This window comes from Aethalodelphis obliquidens, unplaced genomic scaffold (assembly GCF_003676395.1).
Source record: "Aethalodelphis obliquidens isolate GAN/ISIS:26980383/991018 unplaced genomic scaffold, ASM367639v1 scaffold10, whole genome shotgun sequence".
NCBI lineage: Eukaryota > Metazoa > Chordata > Mammalia > Artiodactyla > Delphinidae > Aethalodelphis > Aethalodelphis obliquidens.
Genome location: NW_020837954.1, coordinates 35050201 through 35070687, shown reverse-complemented (window position 1 = coordinate 35070687; position 20487 = coordinate 35050201). Strand labels below are relative to the sequence as shown.

Here is a 20487-nt window from a genome sequence, read left to right as displayed (position 1 = left end):
TCAAACACGGATGATATATGCCAGGATCAGTATTCTGATCTAATAAGTGAAGTGCAGAAACAAAGTGTTTCAGGGCTGAAATTTCTTTCTGTCATTAATCTGGATCCTTGGAGAAACTGTACCAGGATATTTACTCCTGGTAAATAGTGATGGTCCAAAAATGTTCTTGAATCGCCCCTCAAATGAACAAAAGAAAATTTTGCTTCAATACCAGAAAAAGTAAACTCAAAATGAGTTCGACTGTTTCCCCTATACATTAGAGAGGCAGCTGACATTTAAACAAGATGCAACAGTATAGTCTTCAAGTTTTACAATATGTCCCCAGTGCTCCAGGGCTTCCTAAGGCAACTATCTTAAGGACTTATGATAACTGCATGGTAACTATATTAACTATACATGATATCAAAATATGGCTAAAATGCAAAGAAAATTATTTGGCTTGAAAGGAAAGCATAATCAGATTTAGTTTACTGTAAAAAGATTGGTCCCCTTTCAGCTTTTGGCTCAGAGGAGGCCAGGGCGCAACTTTCTTCATTCATCCTGAATCCCGGTTCATCTGACACCAGCTGCCTCCACCATGCTGCCTAAGTTCGACCCCAACGAGATCAAAGTCATATACCTGAGGTGCATTGATGGGGAATTTGCTGCCACACCTGCTCTGGTCCCCAAGATCGGCCCCCTGGGTCTGTCTCCAGAAAAGGTTGGTAATGGGCTTCCCTGGTGGTGCAGTGGTTGAGAATCTGCCTGCTAATGCAGGGGACATGGGTTCGAGCCCGGGCCTGGGAGGATCCCACATGCCGCGGAGCAACTAAGCCCATGAGCCACAACTACTGAGCCTGCGCGTCTGGAGCCTGTGCTCCGCAACAAGAGAGGCCGCGATAGTGAGAGGCCTGCGCACCACGATGAAGAGTGGCCCCCGCTTGCCACAACTAGAGAAAGCCCTCACACAGAAACGAAGATGCAACACAGCAAAAATAAATTAATTAATTAATAAACTCCTACCCCCAACATCAAAAAAAAAAATGTTTGGCATTTAAAACAAAAAACAACAACAACAAAAAAAGGTTGGTAATGACATCACCAAGGCAACTGGTGATTGGAAGGGTCTGAGGATTACAGTGAAACTGACCATTCAGAACAGACAGGCCCAGATTAAGATGGTACCTTCTGCCTCTGCCTCTGGTCATGAAAGCCCTCAAGGAATCACCAAGAGACAGAAAGAAGCAGAAAAACATCAAACAGAGTGGCAGCATCACTTTTGATGAGACTGTCAACATTGCATGACAGATGTGGCATCTGTCTTTAGCTAGAGAACTCTTTGGAAGCATTAAAGAGATCCTGGGGACTGCCCATCTGTGGGCTGCAATGTTGACGGCTGCCCCCCTCACAACATCATAGATGACATCAACAGTGGTGTGGTGAAATTCCCAGCTACAAGAACTACAAAGAAAAATAATTTAATAAAGGATTATTTGACGATCCCCATGCCTCCAAAAAAGATTGGTCTTCAGAGGGTTGATTTTTACAAGCCACAACTCCAATTTCTGTGAAGAATTCTCTATTTTTGAGGACGCATCACAAGCAAAGTTTCAGCTCAAGCCTATGCTACAGAGAAAGTGCAAATCTGCTGATAGCATGTATGCAAAGAATAATCTCTATCGACGTGGCATGTTTCAAGGAGCTTTCACATTTCCACCTGACTGGAGCTTCATCAACACCCTACAGGAAAGCTATGTCAATGGTACCCCATTGGACAGAAGGGCAAACGGGCTCAGAGTGTTCAGCCACCCACCCACATCCTCAGGACCAGTATGAAGCAGGGCTGGGACTAGCACCTAGGTCCTTCTGAAAACCAGGCCCAGCATTCTTTCAGTTCAAAGAATATACGCTGCCTCTCAAACTTACTTTAAAATAAGTGATGCTTTTCTATTTTTTTTGTAGCATTATATTTTAAATGGAATTTTACTTTGGGGACACGTACTCTAAATGATGCAGTATATCAGTATTTTGTGTAACCACACAGCCAAATTTAGGCGGCTTCCCAATGGGGCCTGATTCCCTAGGGTTCTGTCTTTAGCTCAGTGTTCCATTTAAGACACTGTTGTTGGATGATCTCATCCAGTCCTATGATCTGAACTAACAGCTATGTCCTGATGACTTCCAAATATTTAGTTCCGGCCCCCCTTCACTGGGCTTCAGACTCAAACCCATCTGCCCATTTAGCATTTCCACTGGAATGTGTCTCAAGTACCTGACATCTTATGTTTCTAGTTCTCATCTTCATCTTCTGCTGAGATCTCTTCCAGGGCTCATGGTCTCTCCTAGCTAACGGTACCATCCATCATCTATTCAAACTTCTAACTAAATACCTAGCAATGACCCCAGGTTTCTCATTCATGCCCTGGGTCCACCTAGTCACTAAGCCCTGTCTGTTCTACTTGCTGGTATCTCATAAACGTATGCCCTTCTCCTCAGCCCTACCATCAATATCTTAGTTCAGAGCCTCCTTATCTTCTTACTCAGAGCACCGTAACAGCCACAAACTGAACCTTCCCCTGCTGCCCACATGCACATGTCCACACACTCCCCCCACCCCTGCCAAATACATGTAAAACATAAATCCACTCACTCATGTCATGCAACTTGCTGAAAATTCTTCAAAGACTCTCCTTTACCTGCTACATAAAGCCAAATCTCCTGGTATGAAATCTGTACCTGACAGTGCAGGTTTTCTATCAAATAACTATTCTCCTTCTTTTTCCTTAATAAGAGAAACTCAATTTTTAGTTAGAACATAGCCATGTAGTAATTTCCTAGCCTTCACTGAAGCTAGGTACAGCCATGTGACCAAGTTCTGGACAATTCCATGGTAAGTATTGTGTGGAAGTTCAGGAAGGATCCTTAAAGAAAGCTGACTCAGCTGGAAGGAGTGCCCTTTGCCCTTCTTACTGCCTGGAACTGGAATACAGAGATGACTTCTGGAGCTGCAGCAACCATCTTAGACCATGAGGTGACCTTGGAGACGGCAGAATAGAAAAGATAGAAATCTGCGTCCCTGAGGACTCCATGGAGCTTTAATGGTAGAGCTGGACACCCTACCTCCAGATTCCTTACAGGGAAGAGAAATACATTTCTGTTTAGTTTAAGCCACTGTCATTTTATATTTCCTGTGACAGGCAATGGTGCCAAATCCTAAGTGATACAGAATTCATACTTCTCAAGAATGTTAAGCCTTGCATAACTTCATTTCTGTCAAGCCCTCTGGCCTTATTCTTCCACCATACTTCAACCTTTAGGCTCTAGTACTACCAAAATTCTAGTAGTTTTCCACTCCACCCACAGATTCACCAGGGACTTTCACACTTCTCAGATTTTGTTCAAGTCTGCGCCCTACCTAAACACCCTACTTAATTTTATTCAGCTTTTAACTTTCCACACTCAGCTCAGGCATCCCCTCCCATAGGAAGTTTGCCTAAATCTCCGTCTTAAGCTAAGTGGCCATGCTCTGTGCTCCCATAATGCCCTGGGCATACTCCAGTTTTGGAGCCCATTTGCTATTATTTACAGGCCATCTCTCCCACCCCACAGAAAGCACCTCAGAGGGCAGACAACACATCTACTCATTTTGTATCTATATCTCCTAACACAAGCAGGAGCTCAGTAATTAATGTTCTGAGCTCAACTGCATTTTCCTCACTGAAATGGAGCGAACAATATCACATGCTTTCGAATGTCTTGCTTAGCCCTTCAGGCCAGCAGTATGTGGAAGATTGAAACAAAATTTTCTAATGGCAATATTTTTTTTCTGGAGATGAAAAAACAAGCTGCAAGTGAGCCATCCTAAGAAAACATCCATTCTGAGAAGCAATTTATTGTTTGGATGTTTCAGACTTGAATTCTTTCATCTGTTAACCGGGAACTCGGCACTAAGTAATCTTGTAGGTCTCATCTGGTTCTGACACTTTATAATTCCATTTTTTAAAACAAACACATAGATTTGGACACAAGAAACTCACTGTGAGTGAATGGCTCCTCCAGGGACTGACAACATGACTAGCCTTACCCAATTTTTAAATAAATTATTTATAAGGAGTGCCTAAAAAATCTCAAAGTCATCAGAGGACAGTGACCACATTAGGATATTGAAACGTCAGTTGTGGGAAGATATGCCTCCTAAATTCCAACCACACTGAACTTCTCTAAAAGCCCTTGAGCTTGCCATGCTCCCTCCTGACACTGGGCACTTGCATTTGCTATTCCTTCTGTCTTGAACGCTCTTTCCTTCACTCTTTACTAGTTACCTCAGCTCATGAGTCACTTCCTTAGGAAAATCTTCCACCTTCCCCTGACCAGATTGAATCACCCGATGAGAGGTTCTCATTCATTGCAATGCATTCCTCTTCTTCACAGCACTGGTCACAGTTGTGATTTTCTATTAGTATGATTATGTGATTGATGTCTTTCTCCCTCACTAGACCATACTCTCCACAAGGGAGCACTTTTGTTTTTGCTTATCACAGTAACCATATCCTTGGCACAGAGTCAATGCTCAATAAATTCTTGTCAAACGTCCCCAAAGGCTGTGCAAGGGAGGAGAATAGGGGCTGATGAGTTTCATTTGGGGGACATGTCAAGCTATTTTAGTAAGCTGGAAATCCTCAGAGCTCCCCAGCACACCTTTGAAAAAAGATCTCAGGAGTTAGGGATTGAAGTCACTTTCTGGTGACGGACGAGCAGACACTGAATGAGCCCATCATCTGGCAGAACATGCATAACAAGCTAAGAAGAGAGAAGGCAGGAATAGGACTAAAATGTTTGGAGCTCCAGTAATAATCCTGAGTAAGAGCTCACAGCCAAAATCCGAAGTGAAAGTTACTAACGTATTGAAAATCCCACGGCTAGCACTTCCTGAAAAAACAAGGACTATATGAAGATAAAAACACGACAATTTGTGGCTGTCTTTGTAGCACACAGATCAAGAAAGAGTAGACCTACTTCTTGGAGCAGAAAGAATGATGTTATCACATGGCAAAGGGAAAACAGAGCTCCTAAATTTGACTTTCAACTTTATCTAAAAAGACCACCTTTCTCACTAGAGTGAGTAGAATAAATACAAGTATAGAATCGAATTCCACTGTAGATAGGAGTCCAGAATTCCAGGCTCAAATGAAAGACATCTGGGGACTCTGAAACTCTGATAAATACTTAGGAGTAAGAAAGGTCCCCGGAAATGGGAATCAGACAGGTGTTGCCACAATTTTCAAGAGGGGGAAGAGCTAGATATCAGAGAACAATGACTCAAGCATATGATATTCACCATGGACCCAACACATAAGTTGATCTGGAAACAGATGACTTGTGAATTCTTTTTTTTTTTTAAATTTTATTTTGATGTGGACCATTTTTAAAGTCTTTATTGAATTTGTTACAATATTGCTTCTGTTTTGTTTTGGTTTTCTGGCTGTGAGGCACCTGGGATCTTTGCTCCCTGACCAGGGGTCAAACCCTCACCCCCTGCGTTGGAAAGCAAAGTCTTAACCACTGGACCACCAGGGAAGTCCTGACCTGTGAATTCTTAAACATGAAAGCAATACTCACAGAGGTGGCCTCTCTCAGCATGGCCTCTCTAAGCAAAATGGTACTCAGCTAACTTCAGATCACACAGGTATGTGGAGTCAGCAAGGAACCTGACGGTCCCTTATGGTATCTTTGAGAAACAAGAGTCAGATGATATAGAGGTTGGTGTATTCATGCAGATACAATGTCTCACAGCTGTGCTCAGAGACTAGCTTGATAGATCTCATCTGGCAGGGAGATTGCTAATCTTTCCAAATTCTGAATTTATGGGGAAAAAAAGTCAAATTAGGTAGTGACTGTTCTCTAACTTGAGGAGAAATCAAAAGTGATTTTCTTTAAAAGTTAATGTACTGTATAAGTATATGAGTACAAAACAATATGTCAGGTCTGGCAGTCAGCCTCTGTGGCCAGTTCCACATCTGGACGATGGGAGGGCAAATTACCATTGATATCCATGCAGCCCGCATGATGAGAACTGCACAGGGCACAAAGCAGTCAGATGCATGAGTTGAAAAGTATACGTTGAAATGTGCTGTGTTCAAGTATAACCTGGGAAGGAGGAATCAAAACTTCAGCTGGGCTCTTCTATAAATTCTTCTTCACTCAACCTATTTTATTTTTTAAAAAAATTTTTAAATTTTATTTTATTTTTGCGGTACGCGGGCCTCTCACTGTTGTGGCCTCTCCCGTTGCGGAGCACAGGCTCTGGACGCGCAGTCTCAGCGGCCATGGCTCACGGACCCAGCCGCTCCACGGCATGTGGGATCTTCGAGGCACGAACCCGTGTCCCCTGCATTGGCAGGCGGACTCTCAACCACTGCGCCACCAGGGAAGCCCTCAACCTATTTTAGATACATTCCATGCTTTGTCAGAAACAGCAAATCCAACGTGTGCTGGCTGGCTTTGGGAGTTAGGGGTTGACACGTCAAATGATGTCTGAGTTCTCCCCTAACACAGTTTATGAAACACGATAGAGAACGGTGCCCATAATGCTGGCAGGCAGGTAAATGGGATGCGTGCCTCTTTGTTTTCCCCATTTCTGTAGGGCTTGACTCTGGAAAAAAGTCAGTGCCCATGTAAATTATTCATGAGCACTGTCTGGGATTCCAGTCAGCCAATAAGCCCCAGACAAAGGACTGAATAGTCTTGTTTTCCCTTAGCAAAGTGACTGACTGCTTATTTCGCAGCCCTCTCTTTTCTTGGTCTGTGGGCCACAGCAAGGCTCCAGACCTTCCAACCAAAGGCAAAGGGGCAGACTCTTTTCTTGCTGTAACTCCCAAGAGCTGGGCTTCTGCTCCTCCATGGAACGCAAGTGAACACATCTGAGAATCAGGGTCAGAACACAAGCAGAAAAGCGCTTGAATGTGACTGGCCTGTCTCCTCTCACACAAGGCACAGTCCGCTGAGAGAGAGAAGAAAGGCATAAGGCACTACCTTCTAAAGTCCCATTTGATGATGACTTGCAAATGGTACCATCTTTGTAACTTGCTGCAAAAGAAACACCTCCCCCAGAAAAAAACAAAAACATAAAACAGCCAAACAACAACAGCTCTATTTGGAGAGATCAGAGGCATCATTCAGGCATCATTCATCTTTTTAGCTCTGATAAAGGCCATCCCAGGACATGTATGATAAACAAGGCTGTCCTGTGCTCCCACATTTCTCACTGTGCTCTCTGGATCAAATTCACACCCTCTGTGACCCAAATGTACCCTTTGCTCTCTGTGAATTACAAGGACTTGGTTTTCAAAGGCTTATCCTTAAGACTCTGCTCTCAGGCCAGTACGCTGAATGGAATTAAATTATCCCATGAAATAAATCCACAGGATAAAAACAGCTTTGGAATCTATCCTAATTAAATGTGTTCCCTTCAAAGTCAACCATATCAGTTAGAGCCCGAACATGGAATTCAAGTCAAAGAGTGAATTAAATTCTCAGATTTGAACCGCAATATCAAGAACTGAAATAAAATTTCTCAAGATGTGGGCTGATAACTGCTTCACCAGAAACCACATCAGGCTACAACATCCATCCTCTATATTTCAAGACAAATGAAACAGGGAGATGGAGAGGCAGTCTCCATCTGACATCCCACACAGGTCATCTAGTATGTGCCTCGCATCAAGGTAATACAGTGCTTATGAAAAGCCTGAGTATTCAAGAAAATGATTTAGGCCTTACTGCTTTTCCCCACTGCTAGTCTGAATGTTTGTGTCCTCCCTCCCCCACATTATGTTGAAATCCTAACCTCAAAGGGTGATGGTATTAGTAGGTAGGGCCTTTGAGGGGTGCTTAGGTAATGAGGGTGGGGCCCTGATGAATAGGGTTAGTGCCTTATAAAAGGGGTTCCAAAGAGATCCCTGGCCCCTTCCACCACGTGAGGTCACAGTGAGAAGGTACCAGCTAGGAGCCAGGAAGAGGGCCCTCACCAAACATGACCATGCTGGTTCTTTGATCTTGGACTTCTAGTCTCCAGAACTATGAGAAATAAATTTCTGTGGTTTATAAGCCACCTAATCTGTGCTATTTTGTTACAGCAGCCTGAATGGACTAAGACACCCATTCTGCCTCATTTTCACAAATCAAAGTCGCCCTATCACCAAAAGGGGAGTAAGAAACCCACTCTTCACGTGACAGTTTACTTTAAGGTTGTACCCTAAGCCTTCAAGTCTCTCCTGAGGAGACAGTATAGCCCAGTGGTTAAAAACATAATTTGAATTCTGGCTTCACTACCAGTTAATAGTCTGGTTATTAACTCATTTGAAGATTAGTAATTCATCTAAGTAACACAAGTAATATTATTGTTGTATAATACCATTGTTGGGAGGATTAAGGGAGAAATTCAGGTCAAGTACTAGGCCTGTAACAAGTACTCTGTTTAGCTCTTGTTGCCATTGTTAATCTTTTTAAATTTACAACACAAGTTCCTGTCCAATAGGGAAGCGATTACTCTTAAAAATTAAATGTGGGGGAGGCTCTCCCTGGGCTAAACAGAGCAGAGATGGGTAGCTAAGGCAAGGAGAGGAGAACAGCTGTGGAACACACACCAGAGTCCGATGCCACCACCAGGAAGGACCTAGAACTCCCTCCAGCACCAGAGATCATGTCAGCAACCACCACCAGTCATGCGCTGGGCGGAGGGCTGAGACAGGAGAAACGCCCTGCTGGAGCCGCCAGGAGAACATCAAGTCCTGGTTGAGAAAGCTCAAAGCACAGGCCATCCACAGTGACCCGGGGCCGCCTCAGGACTTAGGAATGAGCGGAGATTCCTTAGGACCTTCAAGGGACGACCCCACTGCTGGCTATCCAGCCTGGCTCCCCGTGCTGTCCCCCCTCTTCTACTTCACAGCGGGGGCTGTGACAGAAGAGCTGTGTCTACTTGAGGTTTCATGTTCTCCAGTGTGAATTCACTAGAAGACATTTCTGCGCAGTGCCTGCTCTACCTTCTTGTTTTCCCACTTCTTTCTGGTACCATCGACCAGTCCTACTGCATTCTTTACTGTCTCACTTCTCTTTTCCTACTTTTTTCTCCCAGGGTACTTAGGAATATTCAGTTTTTAAAGCTCTCTCACACTTTAATAATGATGTTCATGCTGTCACGAGCTCACGAAAGGAAGAGCCTTTAGCAAGCTAATAAACAATCAGGAAATTCTTTCCTTCAACATTCATGTGCCTAACATGAAACAGAATTTTTCTCAAGGGAAAGAAACAATTGCTTCTCAAGAGGGGGAAAAAAAAGGAGTATGTGTGGCAACTAAGTCATAATGTGATGTAAAGAGCAGGATGACATTTTCAACAGAGGAAAAAAGGGAAATTTAAGAATAAAAATGATCTAACACTCACTATTACATTTTCCACTTTACTCAGCTTTGTGTCTGACTAAAGTTTAATTTGATCTCCCCTGAGCTCTGAGATCTAACAACATCAACCAGAGTTCAAGCCCATTTAACGTATGATATATTACGATCAAAAGACTGTGTGTCATGAAATGGAATCAAACAATATTTGGGAGGGGGCTTCAAGTGATAGGTATCATCAAGCAGGAGGACACTGCCATCAGCAGGTCACCTCTTGGCTCCTGGACTGGTAAGCCGCAAGCTCATTGGACTGTGATTCCTAATCACAGCAATTTAGGGCAAGAGGCATCCATGCTCTGCAGTTCAGGCATGGATTCTGAACATGGAACGAATCACTCTCAAGGTTAAAACAGAAAAAAGAGAGCAGCCACGTGTTCAGCCCTTTGCAGGGTTTGGCCTTAGAAAACTCCAGCCGAACAAGTTCTTGAACAGTCTCTTCTGAGACTCTCAAGCCTATTTTACGAATACCACACGGGGGCAGGTTTTAGTTCGCAGGCATTGTTAATCGCTGTGTTATTCATTCATTCTAATGGACACACAAAGCTCGGTGAATTTAATTCCAAAACCATTTCAATTGTTCATCATGAGAAATGGAAGGACAGGTTGAACAGGGGAATGAACCAGGGATGAATCATGAGAGGGGTTACCAGCAACCAAAACTCACCTATAGATGATTCCTTTGTCGTGTAGGAACATAAGCGCCGAAATGATTTCTGCAGCATAGAAACGAGCTCGTGCCTCATCAAAACGACGTGACTTCTGAATATGAAACATCAAGTCGCCCCCGTTCACAAACTCCATCACAAAAAACAGACGATCCTGGGTACAAACACAAAAGAGACAAAAGAGGATCCAACGTGGTGTAGCCATTAGCCTAGAATTCAGTCAGCATCACATGACCCTGGGCTCCGGCGTGGGGAGAAGAGGTTGTTAAATGGAGGTACTCAATGGAACATCCTGACAGCGGGTCAGGGCAAAACAGGAGGGTCTGGTGGATTAAATCCTTGGGATGGTGGGGATGGGGGCTAGGTGGTGCTAGTAACGTCTGGATCTCCTTTAAGTAATTCCACACAACCTTGAATTTCTGCATTAAATAAAAAGTAGAGAGGCTTTGGTTCTAGTTTTAGTTCTGCACTTTAAACACTATGTACCCTTGAATTTAACTTTTTTTGGATGTTCAACATTAATAAGGTGAGGATGATGATGTTATCTCTACCAGAATCGTTGAGTTTTATAAACTGGAAGAGAGAAGCATAAATCAAAAAGTGCATGCCTTTTTGTCTGGAACATGTAGGGTTAATCACAGCAAGTAAGGGACATCTGATAGGTCCTCACACCGGGGCGGAGAATAATCACAGAGAAAGGAAAACATTTTTGACAAATCAGCCAGACAACAGTCTAATGACAGCCTCAGAGTTGCCTCAATGTTAGAAATTTGGCCCCTCAGAAGGTTCCTGAATCAGAAAAGGCAACTTAAAGTCAAGTGAGATGCTGTCTCCATCTGGAAGGAACTCTAACCTAGCAGGTGAAATGGGCTCTTAGAAGTCACTGTTGCAGTCAATGTACTAAGTACTGTGCAAGTGTTATGAATAAAGCGCTATGGAAAGTAACACTGCTTAATGGAAGAAGTGTACAAGTCTCCATTAAAAAGTGATTCTCCAAGATGGACAGCATAAAACGCTTTGTTTCAGGAACCTCTGAGACCAATGGACTTCCTCATTCCCTCTCATTAGCATTTATGGAGTCCCAAGTTAGCCAGTGCTGAATTAGGTGATGGGGACCCAACAGAGAGTAAAAAAAGGCACAAAACAGACACAGTCTCTATCCATAGAGAGTCTAGTGTGGGAGATACACATTACTTTAAAAAAGCCACAGAGTCACATAAACAGGCAAATGTACAAATTCTGGTCAATGCTGTGAAGGAAAAGTGGAGGAAGCAATGATATTGTGTCATCCGCTTGGGGGGTCAGGGGAGGTCTCTCTGAGCAAGTGATGTGGGAGCTGAGACCTTCCAAATGAGTGCAATCAGGGCCAGTGGTCATCCTTTTGGAGGGTGGGAGGGTGGGAGGTCATTTTGTAAGGAAACTGGTATCTTACCAATTCACAAAGGATGTGTATACGCACACAGAAGCCATCCTTATTAGTGGTTTCAGGTGCTGCCAGCTCTGTTTGGCATTGCCATGCATTCACAGCTGAATGGTGGACAGAGATTGTGTCTGCTGTTGTTCATCTCCTGATCCAGCACTGGTTTAATCAGGCCCTTCCCAATCAGAAGACACTACAACTTATGACCTCCTATGCCCAATTTTAAGACAAACCTTAATTAGAAGGAAAAAAAAAATCCTCTGGGTCTATGAAACATCTCTTTCTGCTAATGAGAAGCAAGAATTTAAGAGTGAAGATGGAATGGCAAGACTCACGCACACAAAACCCCAAACCAAACGTCAATAAAACAACTCTTCAGGTTGACCAATATAAGCCAACAGAATACTAGATATATCAAGCCGTCTGACTAAGCTAATGGCCTTCACGTGAGCGTGACTGACCAGGGGGAGAGGCCGAGTTGGGTGGGACGAGCTTGGATGAGCAATGGGGTTCCCTATTTTCTGTACGGGGAGGGCTCGGGTGGAAGGAGCAGGTTAGCAGTGGGCGGGGCAGAGGGTAAGCATGTGATAGAGACGGGTCTAAGAGCTGCATCCGCATGAGAAATTGTTATGCCTACGCTGTGTTCATTTGGAGGGGCCTCAGGGGGCCCGGATGAACCCCCAGGCGGTAAAGCTGCCTCAATCCATCCCTCAGCAAGAAGGTCCATCTGATACATTTCTGTCATCTGGCCTGTTCACCTTTGCATGGCTGGGACTGGCAGTCACATGAATTCCAACAGCTTGAAATACCTGGTTGCTAGAACTGGGTCAGTAGGTAAGTGGCTACCCCTTAGGCTGCTGGAAGTCAGCGGGGGTTAGCAAGAACGTCTAAGACAGTAGGCATCAAGATGAGGGCATTCCAAGGGAAATTGCATCCATTCCTAGTTCCCTCCTAAAATAATTCTCATAATCTCAAGTCTGAAAAGCCAGACCCTGGGCTAAATTCCAGATCTGGGGAAGGACATAACTGCCTTCCCTCCCCAGTCAAGCTTCTCTGTCTCGGCCCCACCACCTGCCCTGGCGGCAGATTTCTCAACTAATGCACGGGTTCCTGGGAGGCGTGCACGCCTGGCACGCACAGCAAGAGGTCATAAGCTTTAGAACTGCGAAAATATGCGTTATTTTTCACCCAGAGTCTCATTTCTAACTTCCTGTCTGGCACCACCTAGAACAGAGGGTACAGCTCCCAGCCCTCGGGCTACACGCAACTCTTTAAGCAAGCAGGAAGGGAGAACGAGCCAGGAGATACCAGGACACTTTAATGAAAAGTAATAGTCCATCTTACCAAAGACCTACAATAATGTCACAAGGTAGAAAACTAAAAGCATGTTTATCAGCTAGCAAAATGCGTTTGCTGTGAAGAGACCTTCTGTTTACATACAGTTCTGTTCACTCTATTTTAGAATGTCTGCTGCCAAGGCAGTTCAAATTAGGTAGCAATTTCTCCATGATTTCTTTTGTAGAGGTGGAGCTAAATGACAGAAACATCCAGCTTTCAGCAAAGATTCACTCATAGTGGGGGTGAGTGAGAAGCCATCCTCAGCAATGAACTTTCATTAAACCTGTCCTCAGGTGGGGCTTCTAGAAAGTGCACAATAAACAGTAGCGGCTGCTGGTGGTGGCTGTAATGGTGAAGATGTTTTCAGTTAGAAAAAAAAAAAAGATCATACCCATGAATGTGCAGAATTATTTCAGTTACAGCCAAAGATGCAGATATGCACAGAAAAGACCAAAAAATACCTATGTATGACAAGTCAGCTTTCAGTTGTGAGATCTTGTATGTCATTTATCTCTTCTTTATACTTTTCAGTATCTCTGAAGGTTTCTTTTTAAAAAAAATTTTTTTATTAAAAAAACTTTTTTTGGCCACACGGTGCAGCTTGTAGGATCTTAGTTCCCCGACCAGAGACTGAACCCGGGCCCTCGGCAGTGAAAGCGTGGAGTCCTAACCATTGGACCTCCAGGAAATTCCATCTGAAGGTTTCTATGATGAGTGTGCATTATTCTTATAATTAGAAACAAAGCAAAGTCACCTATGGCTTCCTCCATATTTCCCTAATTTTCACCTGAAAGATGAGAGATTGGGAAAGTGCAATTTTGAGACTGTCTTAGAGCAGGTACTTAGGCAGTGGGAGGTGGGATTAGGAAAGCAGTTGCAGAAAGAGGGGTCTTCACATCCCTGGCTGCCCATTATTCAGGGCCCCTAATAACGACCCTCTCCCTTCATAGCCATTCTGATGCCTGATATAACCAGGCCATCAGGCTTGTTGGAATCACATCCAAAATGAGACTCGGCAGGCTCTGGTTTGGGTCCCAGGGCTCCACTGAGAGGAGAGGGTCTGAGTTCTGGCACACAGGCTTCATAGAGTCTACTGAGTCCTTCAAAGACTTTTTTTTTTTTTTTTTAATACTACTCTATTTATTTATTTTTGGCTGCACGTGGCCTCCTCATCGTGGTGGCTTCTCTTGTTGCCGGGCACAGGCTCTAGAGCGCAGGCTCAGTAGTTGTGGCGCACGGGCCTAGTTGCTCCACAGCATGTGGGATCTTCCCGGACCAGGACTCGAACCCGTGACCTAACCACTGCACCACCAGGGAAGTCCCCTCAGAGACCTTTTATGCTTGCTTTAAGGGTCTCAACAAGGAGGAATACACGTTTACTGAGCACACAGTATGCCAGGCCCTGGGTGGGGGCCAAGTATCATAAAATGAACGAGAGCCCAGGCCTGCTCTCAGGAAGCTCTGGTAGCTGGAGCACATCAGCCCAGTGTGCTAAGCACAGTAGAGGGGCACAGGGGGCATCATGCAGAAACAGAGCAGGGACACCGGAGCAGCCTGGAGGCTGGGGTGGGGTTGGGGGAAAGCTTCGAAGAGGAGCCGATTCACCAGCCTTGAAGGATGAGGAAGCAAGAGTCAGGATGGAGTGGGATGGAGGGGGCAGGAATCAAGGTGAATGAACAGCTGAAGCGTCAGGTGTGAGGCACGGTGTCGGGAGTGCAAAGGGGGATGTTCCCCAGGTGCTGAGGCTGCTTTCAGGGTCAAGTGCTGGTACAAAAAGCCAAGGCTGGGCTTCCCTGGTGGCGCAGTGGTTGAGAGTCCGCCTGCCGATGCAGGGGGTTCGTGCTCCGGTCCGGGAAGATCCCACATGCCGTGGAGCGGCTAGGCCCGTGAGCCATGGCCGCTGAGCCTGCGCGTCCGGAGCCTGTGCTCCTCAACGGGAGAGGCCACAGCAGTGAGAGGCCCGCGTACACCCCCCCCCAAAAAAAAAAAAAAAAGCCAAGGCTAGTTAGGAAGCTTCCCTTCACCCTATCCGCAGGTCACCCACAGCTGAGAACGGGGCGTTGGTCCTATGAATACACACGGTCATTCACTATCGGCCTCTGTCATAATTACAGCCCCAGTGTCTGGGCTAAAGCAGGTGGCAGCTATGCTTTCTAAGGGCTAGGCTTGAAAAAGACTGCAGTAGTGTTGGAGGCTGCCACAAATAATAAACATCGGCTACAAAACCCGATGACTCCAGCTCCTACGGCATTTTACTCCTATGGCGTGAATGCCATCACGCTGGAAACCTTTCACATTGAACAAATGCCCTTTGCAAAGCAGCAATGAAGCAACGAGGCAGAAGATCACCTCCTGCCTACAGCTCCACTATCTGTGCTGCTTAAGACCTAGTCTCACTGATGACTTGACAAACACTAAGTCCTGCTGAAGAAACCCAACTGGGAAGCAACCAGAGGAAGCATCTGCTGGGATCACTGCATGGTGGATTAAGGCTGCCATGAGTCATTTCTGGGGCAGGGAAGAGTTTCCAAATCCCACCTTGGGCAGTGAGGGCAGACGGTTGTTTCTGTATTTAAGCCTGTGTAGATAGCATTCCAGTTTTTCTAAAATCCAATTTCCTAGATGCTGAGCCTGGACACCTGCACGGCATTCCCCGAGGCCTCTGGCTCCTCGATGGGAAATCTTGCCCTGATCTGCACAGTAGAGAATCTAAGGTCCCCCAGGCTGGCTTAACCTCAGTTCTAAAGCCAAGTGGCCCAGCCCTTTGTCTGTCCCTTGCTCCTCTCTTTTGTTCCTGATTCAACTAACCACAAATGCAAGTCTTTAACATGGGGTGAGGAACACCTGGGGGAATAAAAGCAACTCAGAAATCCCTTTGTCCCACTCAGCGCAGCCCAGCCCAGCCCAGCGTGAGTTACAGGAGGCCAAGGAGCTGGTGCCTGGTTAATAATAGAATTCCTGTCATCACGTGCCTGGTTCCATTGACCGGCTGCAGCCTGGGCCAAGTCTGCCCGGGCTACTGTCAGTTCAGGGATGTTACTTCCCCAGGCCAAAGGGGATAAAAATACCTTCTGCCCTGAAAGTGGCTGTCAGTATAAGCAGTGTGCATTCCCTAAAGCCCCTCCTAAGGACTGTTTTTTAGGAGGTAAAACTGTTGGACAATTGCATGAGGAAACGTTAGAGAGAAAACACCAGTATAGATAGAAGTGCTATGGTACCTGTGGCAAGGTGACGTCGCCTAAGGAGGGTGAGTGCAGAGTGAGCACGGGCCAGGGATGAGACCCCTTAGGGTCCGTGTGCCAGACACCTTCAGAGGTGTCTGCTCAGCCCATTGAGCCCTTCCTTTCTCAGAGACCTGCCCTGGCACCGTCACATGGGTAAGTGCTGGACATCCTGCACACAGCAAGTTGGACCAAGTTGCTCCCCGCCTCCCGCCCCAGTCCCCTTCCCAGAAAATTGGAACTGAGATAGACAGGTGTTCATGTAGGCTGTGCTGTGTGCAAGAACTGAGGAAACATGAATTAGGGAGCTGAGGCTGCCGCCTCTGTGGTGTCAACACATGAGATGTCTCGGTATATCAGAGCAGTGGAAGCCTGGATGGACAGATGGGGGAGAAGAATGGGGCAAAGATAAGAAAGTGTGAATGGGCCGAGAAGGAAACTACCTGGGTCCCTCACACCCTTCCAGTTTCAGGTCCCCAGAGAGACGTGGCCCTTGTGTGCCCTTGGGTTCCACGAGACACCACTGTACCTCTGATTCTTTATTTTCACTTCTCCCTTTTTGCATGACTCTAGTTAAGTGTTTTTCCATTATTTGCTACCAGGAGAATTGTAACTGAAACATTCACCGATTTTTAAGGGGCATGAGGTTTCCTGATTTATAAATCTAGGGTAATAACACCTCTAGCTACACCGATCGTGTGAGGATTAAACCGAAGCCGAGTGCCTGGCACAGCCCCAGACCCAGACAGGGATCTCAACAAACAGACTCTATTGTTATTACTACATCACACAAAGAGGACCAGAGCTACATCTGGGAGACCTTGTGCCCAGCACTGAAGTCCCTGGTGTAGCCAAGAGAAAGCACGGTGTAGGGGTCAGGAGTCAGGAAGCCCGAGATGCCGAGGCAGCTCCTGCTGTGCGCTCTTTATTTTTTCGCTCTCAAAACTCTCGTCGGCAAAATGGGGATAATCAGGTGATTGAACTCACAGGTGTTCGAGGATGAAATGATTTAAGCTTAGAATTTCAAACAGTTACGTGGTGGATGCGGAGATGGTGCCCCACTAGTGGAGTACTCGGCCTGGCGAGTACACAGGAGCGAAACGGCAGCCGCAACCGCTACAGCAGCAGCTCCCCGACCCTCGGTTCAGGACAGGAATCTCGAGGGATCAGGGAGTCAGGAGGACCCCAGGGCAGCTGCTGGGTTGCAGGAGCTCTTCCTGATACTGCATAGTCATGGCCCTGACCTGATAAAGTGAACTTATCTTTCTTGGACGTGACTATGTAACAAGGGGTCACGAAACTAGATTTGATAAGCCAAGACACATTGACCAAATAAGTTTTCTCATTTTCCTAATGTTAGATAATAATTCATATTCTCTATTTTAAGAGCTTTATAATAATCATAATCATTATTGCAAGGCAAATGTGCTCCCCTATGAACTGCAAACACTATGGTAAACGAGACTGTTTATAGTAGCTATTCGCCCCTTCTACAAAGTCGATTTTTTCTTATAAACACACTGAGAAAGATGTTTCTGTTTAAACCAAGGATCCATGGTCACTGCCACTGACACATGTAAATCTCATTTAAAGATGTATTTACAGTGAGGATGCAGGTTACCTTTTGGAAATAAGACAAAGAATAGAAACAACATTTAAAGTTAATGACTAATTTAGTTACTGCTTTAAGGCAATGTTAAGCTGGGAGCCACATCAATACTTACTTAGCCAAGTTCTAAGAATTGCTTTGGAATTACTTCTAAATGAGTAACACATCAACCCTGTATCAAAAGCTGTGGAGTGCTGTTGACCGGCTGTGGACAAGGAAAAGGAAATCTCCAGTAATAGACAATAGATTTCTCATAAGTGCCTCTGTTTTATAATTTTTCTCTGACAAAGTCATCTAGAGGGTGAATAGGGAGTTCAAACCAACAGGAAACCGTTACTGACGTCAAAGAGGTGACAGCAGAAAAGCACCCCTGTGAGGAAATCTGATTGCACCATGCCCGAACTGGAAACAACTTGAACTTAACCACATTAAGAATGATTACAAAGTCTTCAAGGAAGAAACAAGGAGAGGGAATCGAATGGCTTTTTGTTTGTTTGTTTTGTTTTTAATTTATCATTTTGTGCAGCCCAGAAGATATGCGAAGTTAATTCAATTACCCAGCAACTCTTCTGTCAAGCCCACAGGCATGGTACATCCTATCTGAGCTCAGAAACTAGTCTTTGGGAAGGTGAAATATGTCTCCAATATAACAAGCCCTTAGGAGCTTGCATTTTAAACCTGGAGGGACACACAGTTCTTTCCAAAGACCAAGTGTTCTCCTGGCAAACTGGATACGTTACGGTCCTCTCTTATAATGAAACTCGACAAGGCTCATTGGCATATGTACCAGATGAGGGAAACGAGGCAATCGAACCTGCAGGTCAACATCCTGTGAAACATCTGGGCCAGGATGTTTTTTTTAAGCATAAATAAGCAGCATACGATCAGGGATATAGCAAAGTTGGGGCACAAGTCCTGCCTTCCTGGTGGAGCCTCCTTTGGCGTCTCCGGTCCACACACATCCTGCCCAGTATCACAGGGCTGGCTGTGCTCACTTTGTGCACTTGGTTGTGTTTTCTCTGGAGGACCCGAAACCTTTTAAGGCAAAGTCCAGATGCCAAATGATGTATCTCTAGTACCACCGCCCCCGGTGCCCGGACTACGGACTACGGTAAGGTTTAATAAACCCTTGAGGAACTACCATAGCAGGAGACCATTTTTGTTTCCTGATAAAATTTAAACGAGATTAGAAAAGTTGGAACAAACCGCCAAGACTAGCTTTACCCGGCCAGTTTGTGGCAGTCAAGTGCAAAGAAGTGAAGTGTCTCGTCCACAGTTAAAACCGTTCGTGAAAGAGTTCAAGAGAGGCAGGTCTGCTTGACGCCACTCCACTTCCCTTTATTTATAAAGCTCTGGTTTTTCTGTTTATAAAAGTAATTACATGTTCTTCGTTCAAATGTAACTACAAAGTAAATACATGGAAAATTGAGAAAATAAAATCACCTGTAATCCTGACACCCAGAGAGAGAAGTCTAAACACAAGGAGAAACAAAACTATTTATGGTTTTTAGCATCTGAAGAACTGCAGATTTTAGAGCACCTAAGATATTTACAAAGTAATTTTAACTACATTCGATTTTCCCCTTATGTCCGAATTATACTTAACACTTTATAGCATGTTTAAAGAACAGAAAAAGAGAAAACAAAAAAACATACCCTTCCTTTTTCACTTACATTACATAATATTTCCTGATGTACTTAGTCATCAAAACCATGATTTTTTTTTAACAGTTGCGTACTATTCCCCATGCCATTTCTATGAAGTCCTACAATGAGCTGGATTTCTGCTTACGTTAATGAGAATAAGAGACATGGTATTAACAGTCTAGTCACTGATCCTATGATAAAGATCATTTTTATTAGCCTGGAAAAACAGGCATCTCTGAAAGCAGATTATTACGAACTGGACATGGTTTTTAAATTCTGAATGTAGATTCCCAAAGAAGATACCTTAGGTGATTATTCACTTAAAAAAAAAAAAAAAGGTTTGGTCACTTAAAGGTATGCAGTATAGGATTCCTTTAAATCATTATTTCACATAGTACATTCTTTTTATAAAGATTTTGGTTTCAGCATCAAATAGGAACAAGTCTATTGAAGATATTTATGGATTTAGTTTGTATAGGGCTACAGAATAAAGAGTAAAATAAAGAGTAAAAATTCCGTTATGCCATTTAGATTCTTTTTCATGACAGAGGTTCCTAAACTTCGCAACTTGTTAAAGAAGATTTCATGTCTCCCTTTGATCTGTGGATCAACTAGACATGTCTTCCTCATGGGAGGAGATTCTGGGTTATAGCTTTCTGATTAAACATTTTGCCAATTAGGTAAGTATCAAATCTGGCCAAGAATATTCCATATCTGCCTCAAGATGATGCCTGGCAACCCACTGGCTGAGAGTCTGTTCCTTCCTCTGCTCTATGGTGCTGCATGCTTGCTGAAGTTTCTGTCTGGAATGTGCCTTCCATATGCTATTTTGAGTTTGAGACTTCCAGTGTAGCCACAACATCATTCTTCTCTGGCCCTCTGGCTGGGGAATGAGATCCCCTACAATCTCTTCCCAGATCCTTTTTGCAACGTGGGCAAAATATGGATCTCCACTGTCCACTGAGGAAGAAAGATGCAGACTTTCCTGTAAAGGTAGGGAGACCCAAGTAAAAGAGACACAGCTCTAATAAGATGAGGGGCAAAGCGATCAGAAATAGATGAAAAAGTTTACCCAGGGGAGAGGACACTCTGCTACTTTCGTCGAGAAGCTTTAGCTGGTGAACTGAAGTGTGATGGGCCCTTCAAACCCCAA

General features: G+C 44.7%; 1 protein-coding gene and 1 pseudogene across 3 annotated transcripts in view; one reads left to right on the top strand and one right to left on the bottom strand.

Moving 5' to 3' along the window:
- The window catches only part of PRKCH (protein kinase C eta), a 223423-nt gene that overhangs the window by 53425 nt on the left and 149511 nt on the right, over positions 1-20487 (bottom strand). For all 3 annotated transcript variants that reach the window (XM_027111430.1, XM_027111432.1, XM_027111433.1), the window contains exon 10: positions 10099-10253. In XM_027111430.1, the coding sequence (XP_026967231.1) occupies positions 10099-10253 (155 nt within the window). The remainder of the gene's footprint in view (positions 1-10098; positions 10254-20487) is intronic.
- Positions 184-2078, top strand: LOC113622834 (60S ribosomal protein L12-like; annotated as a pseudogene).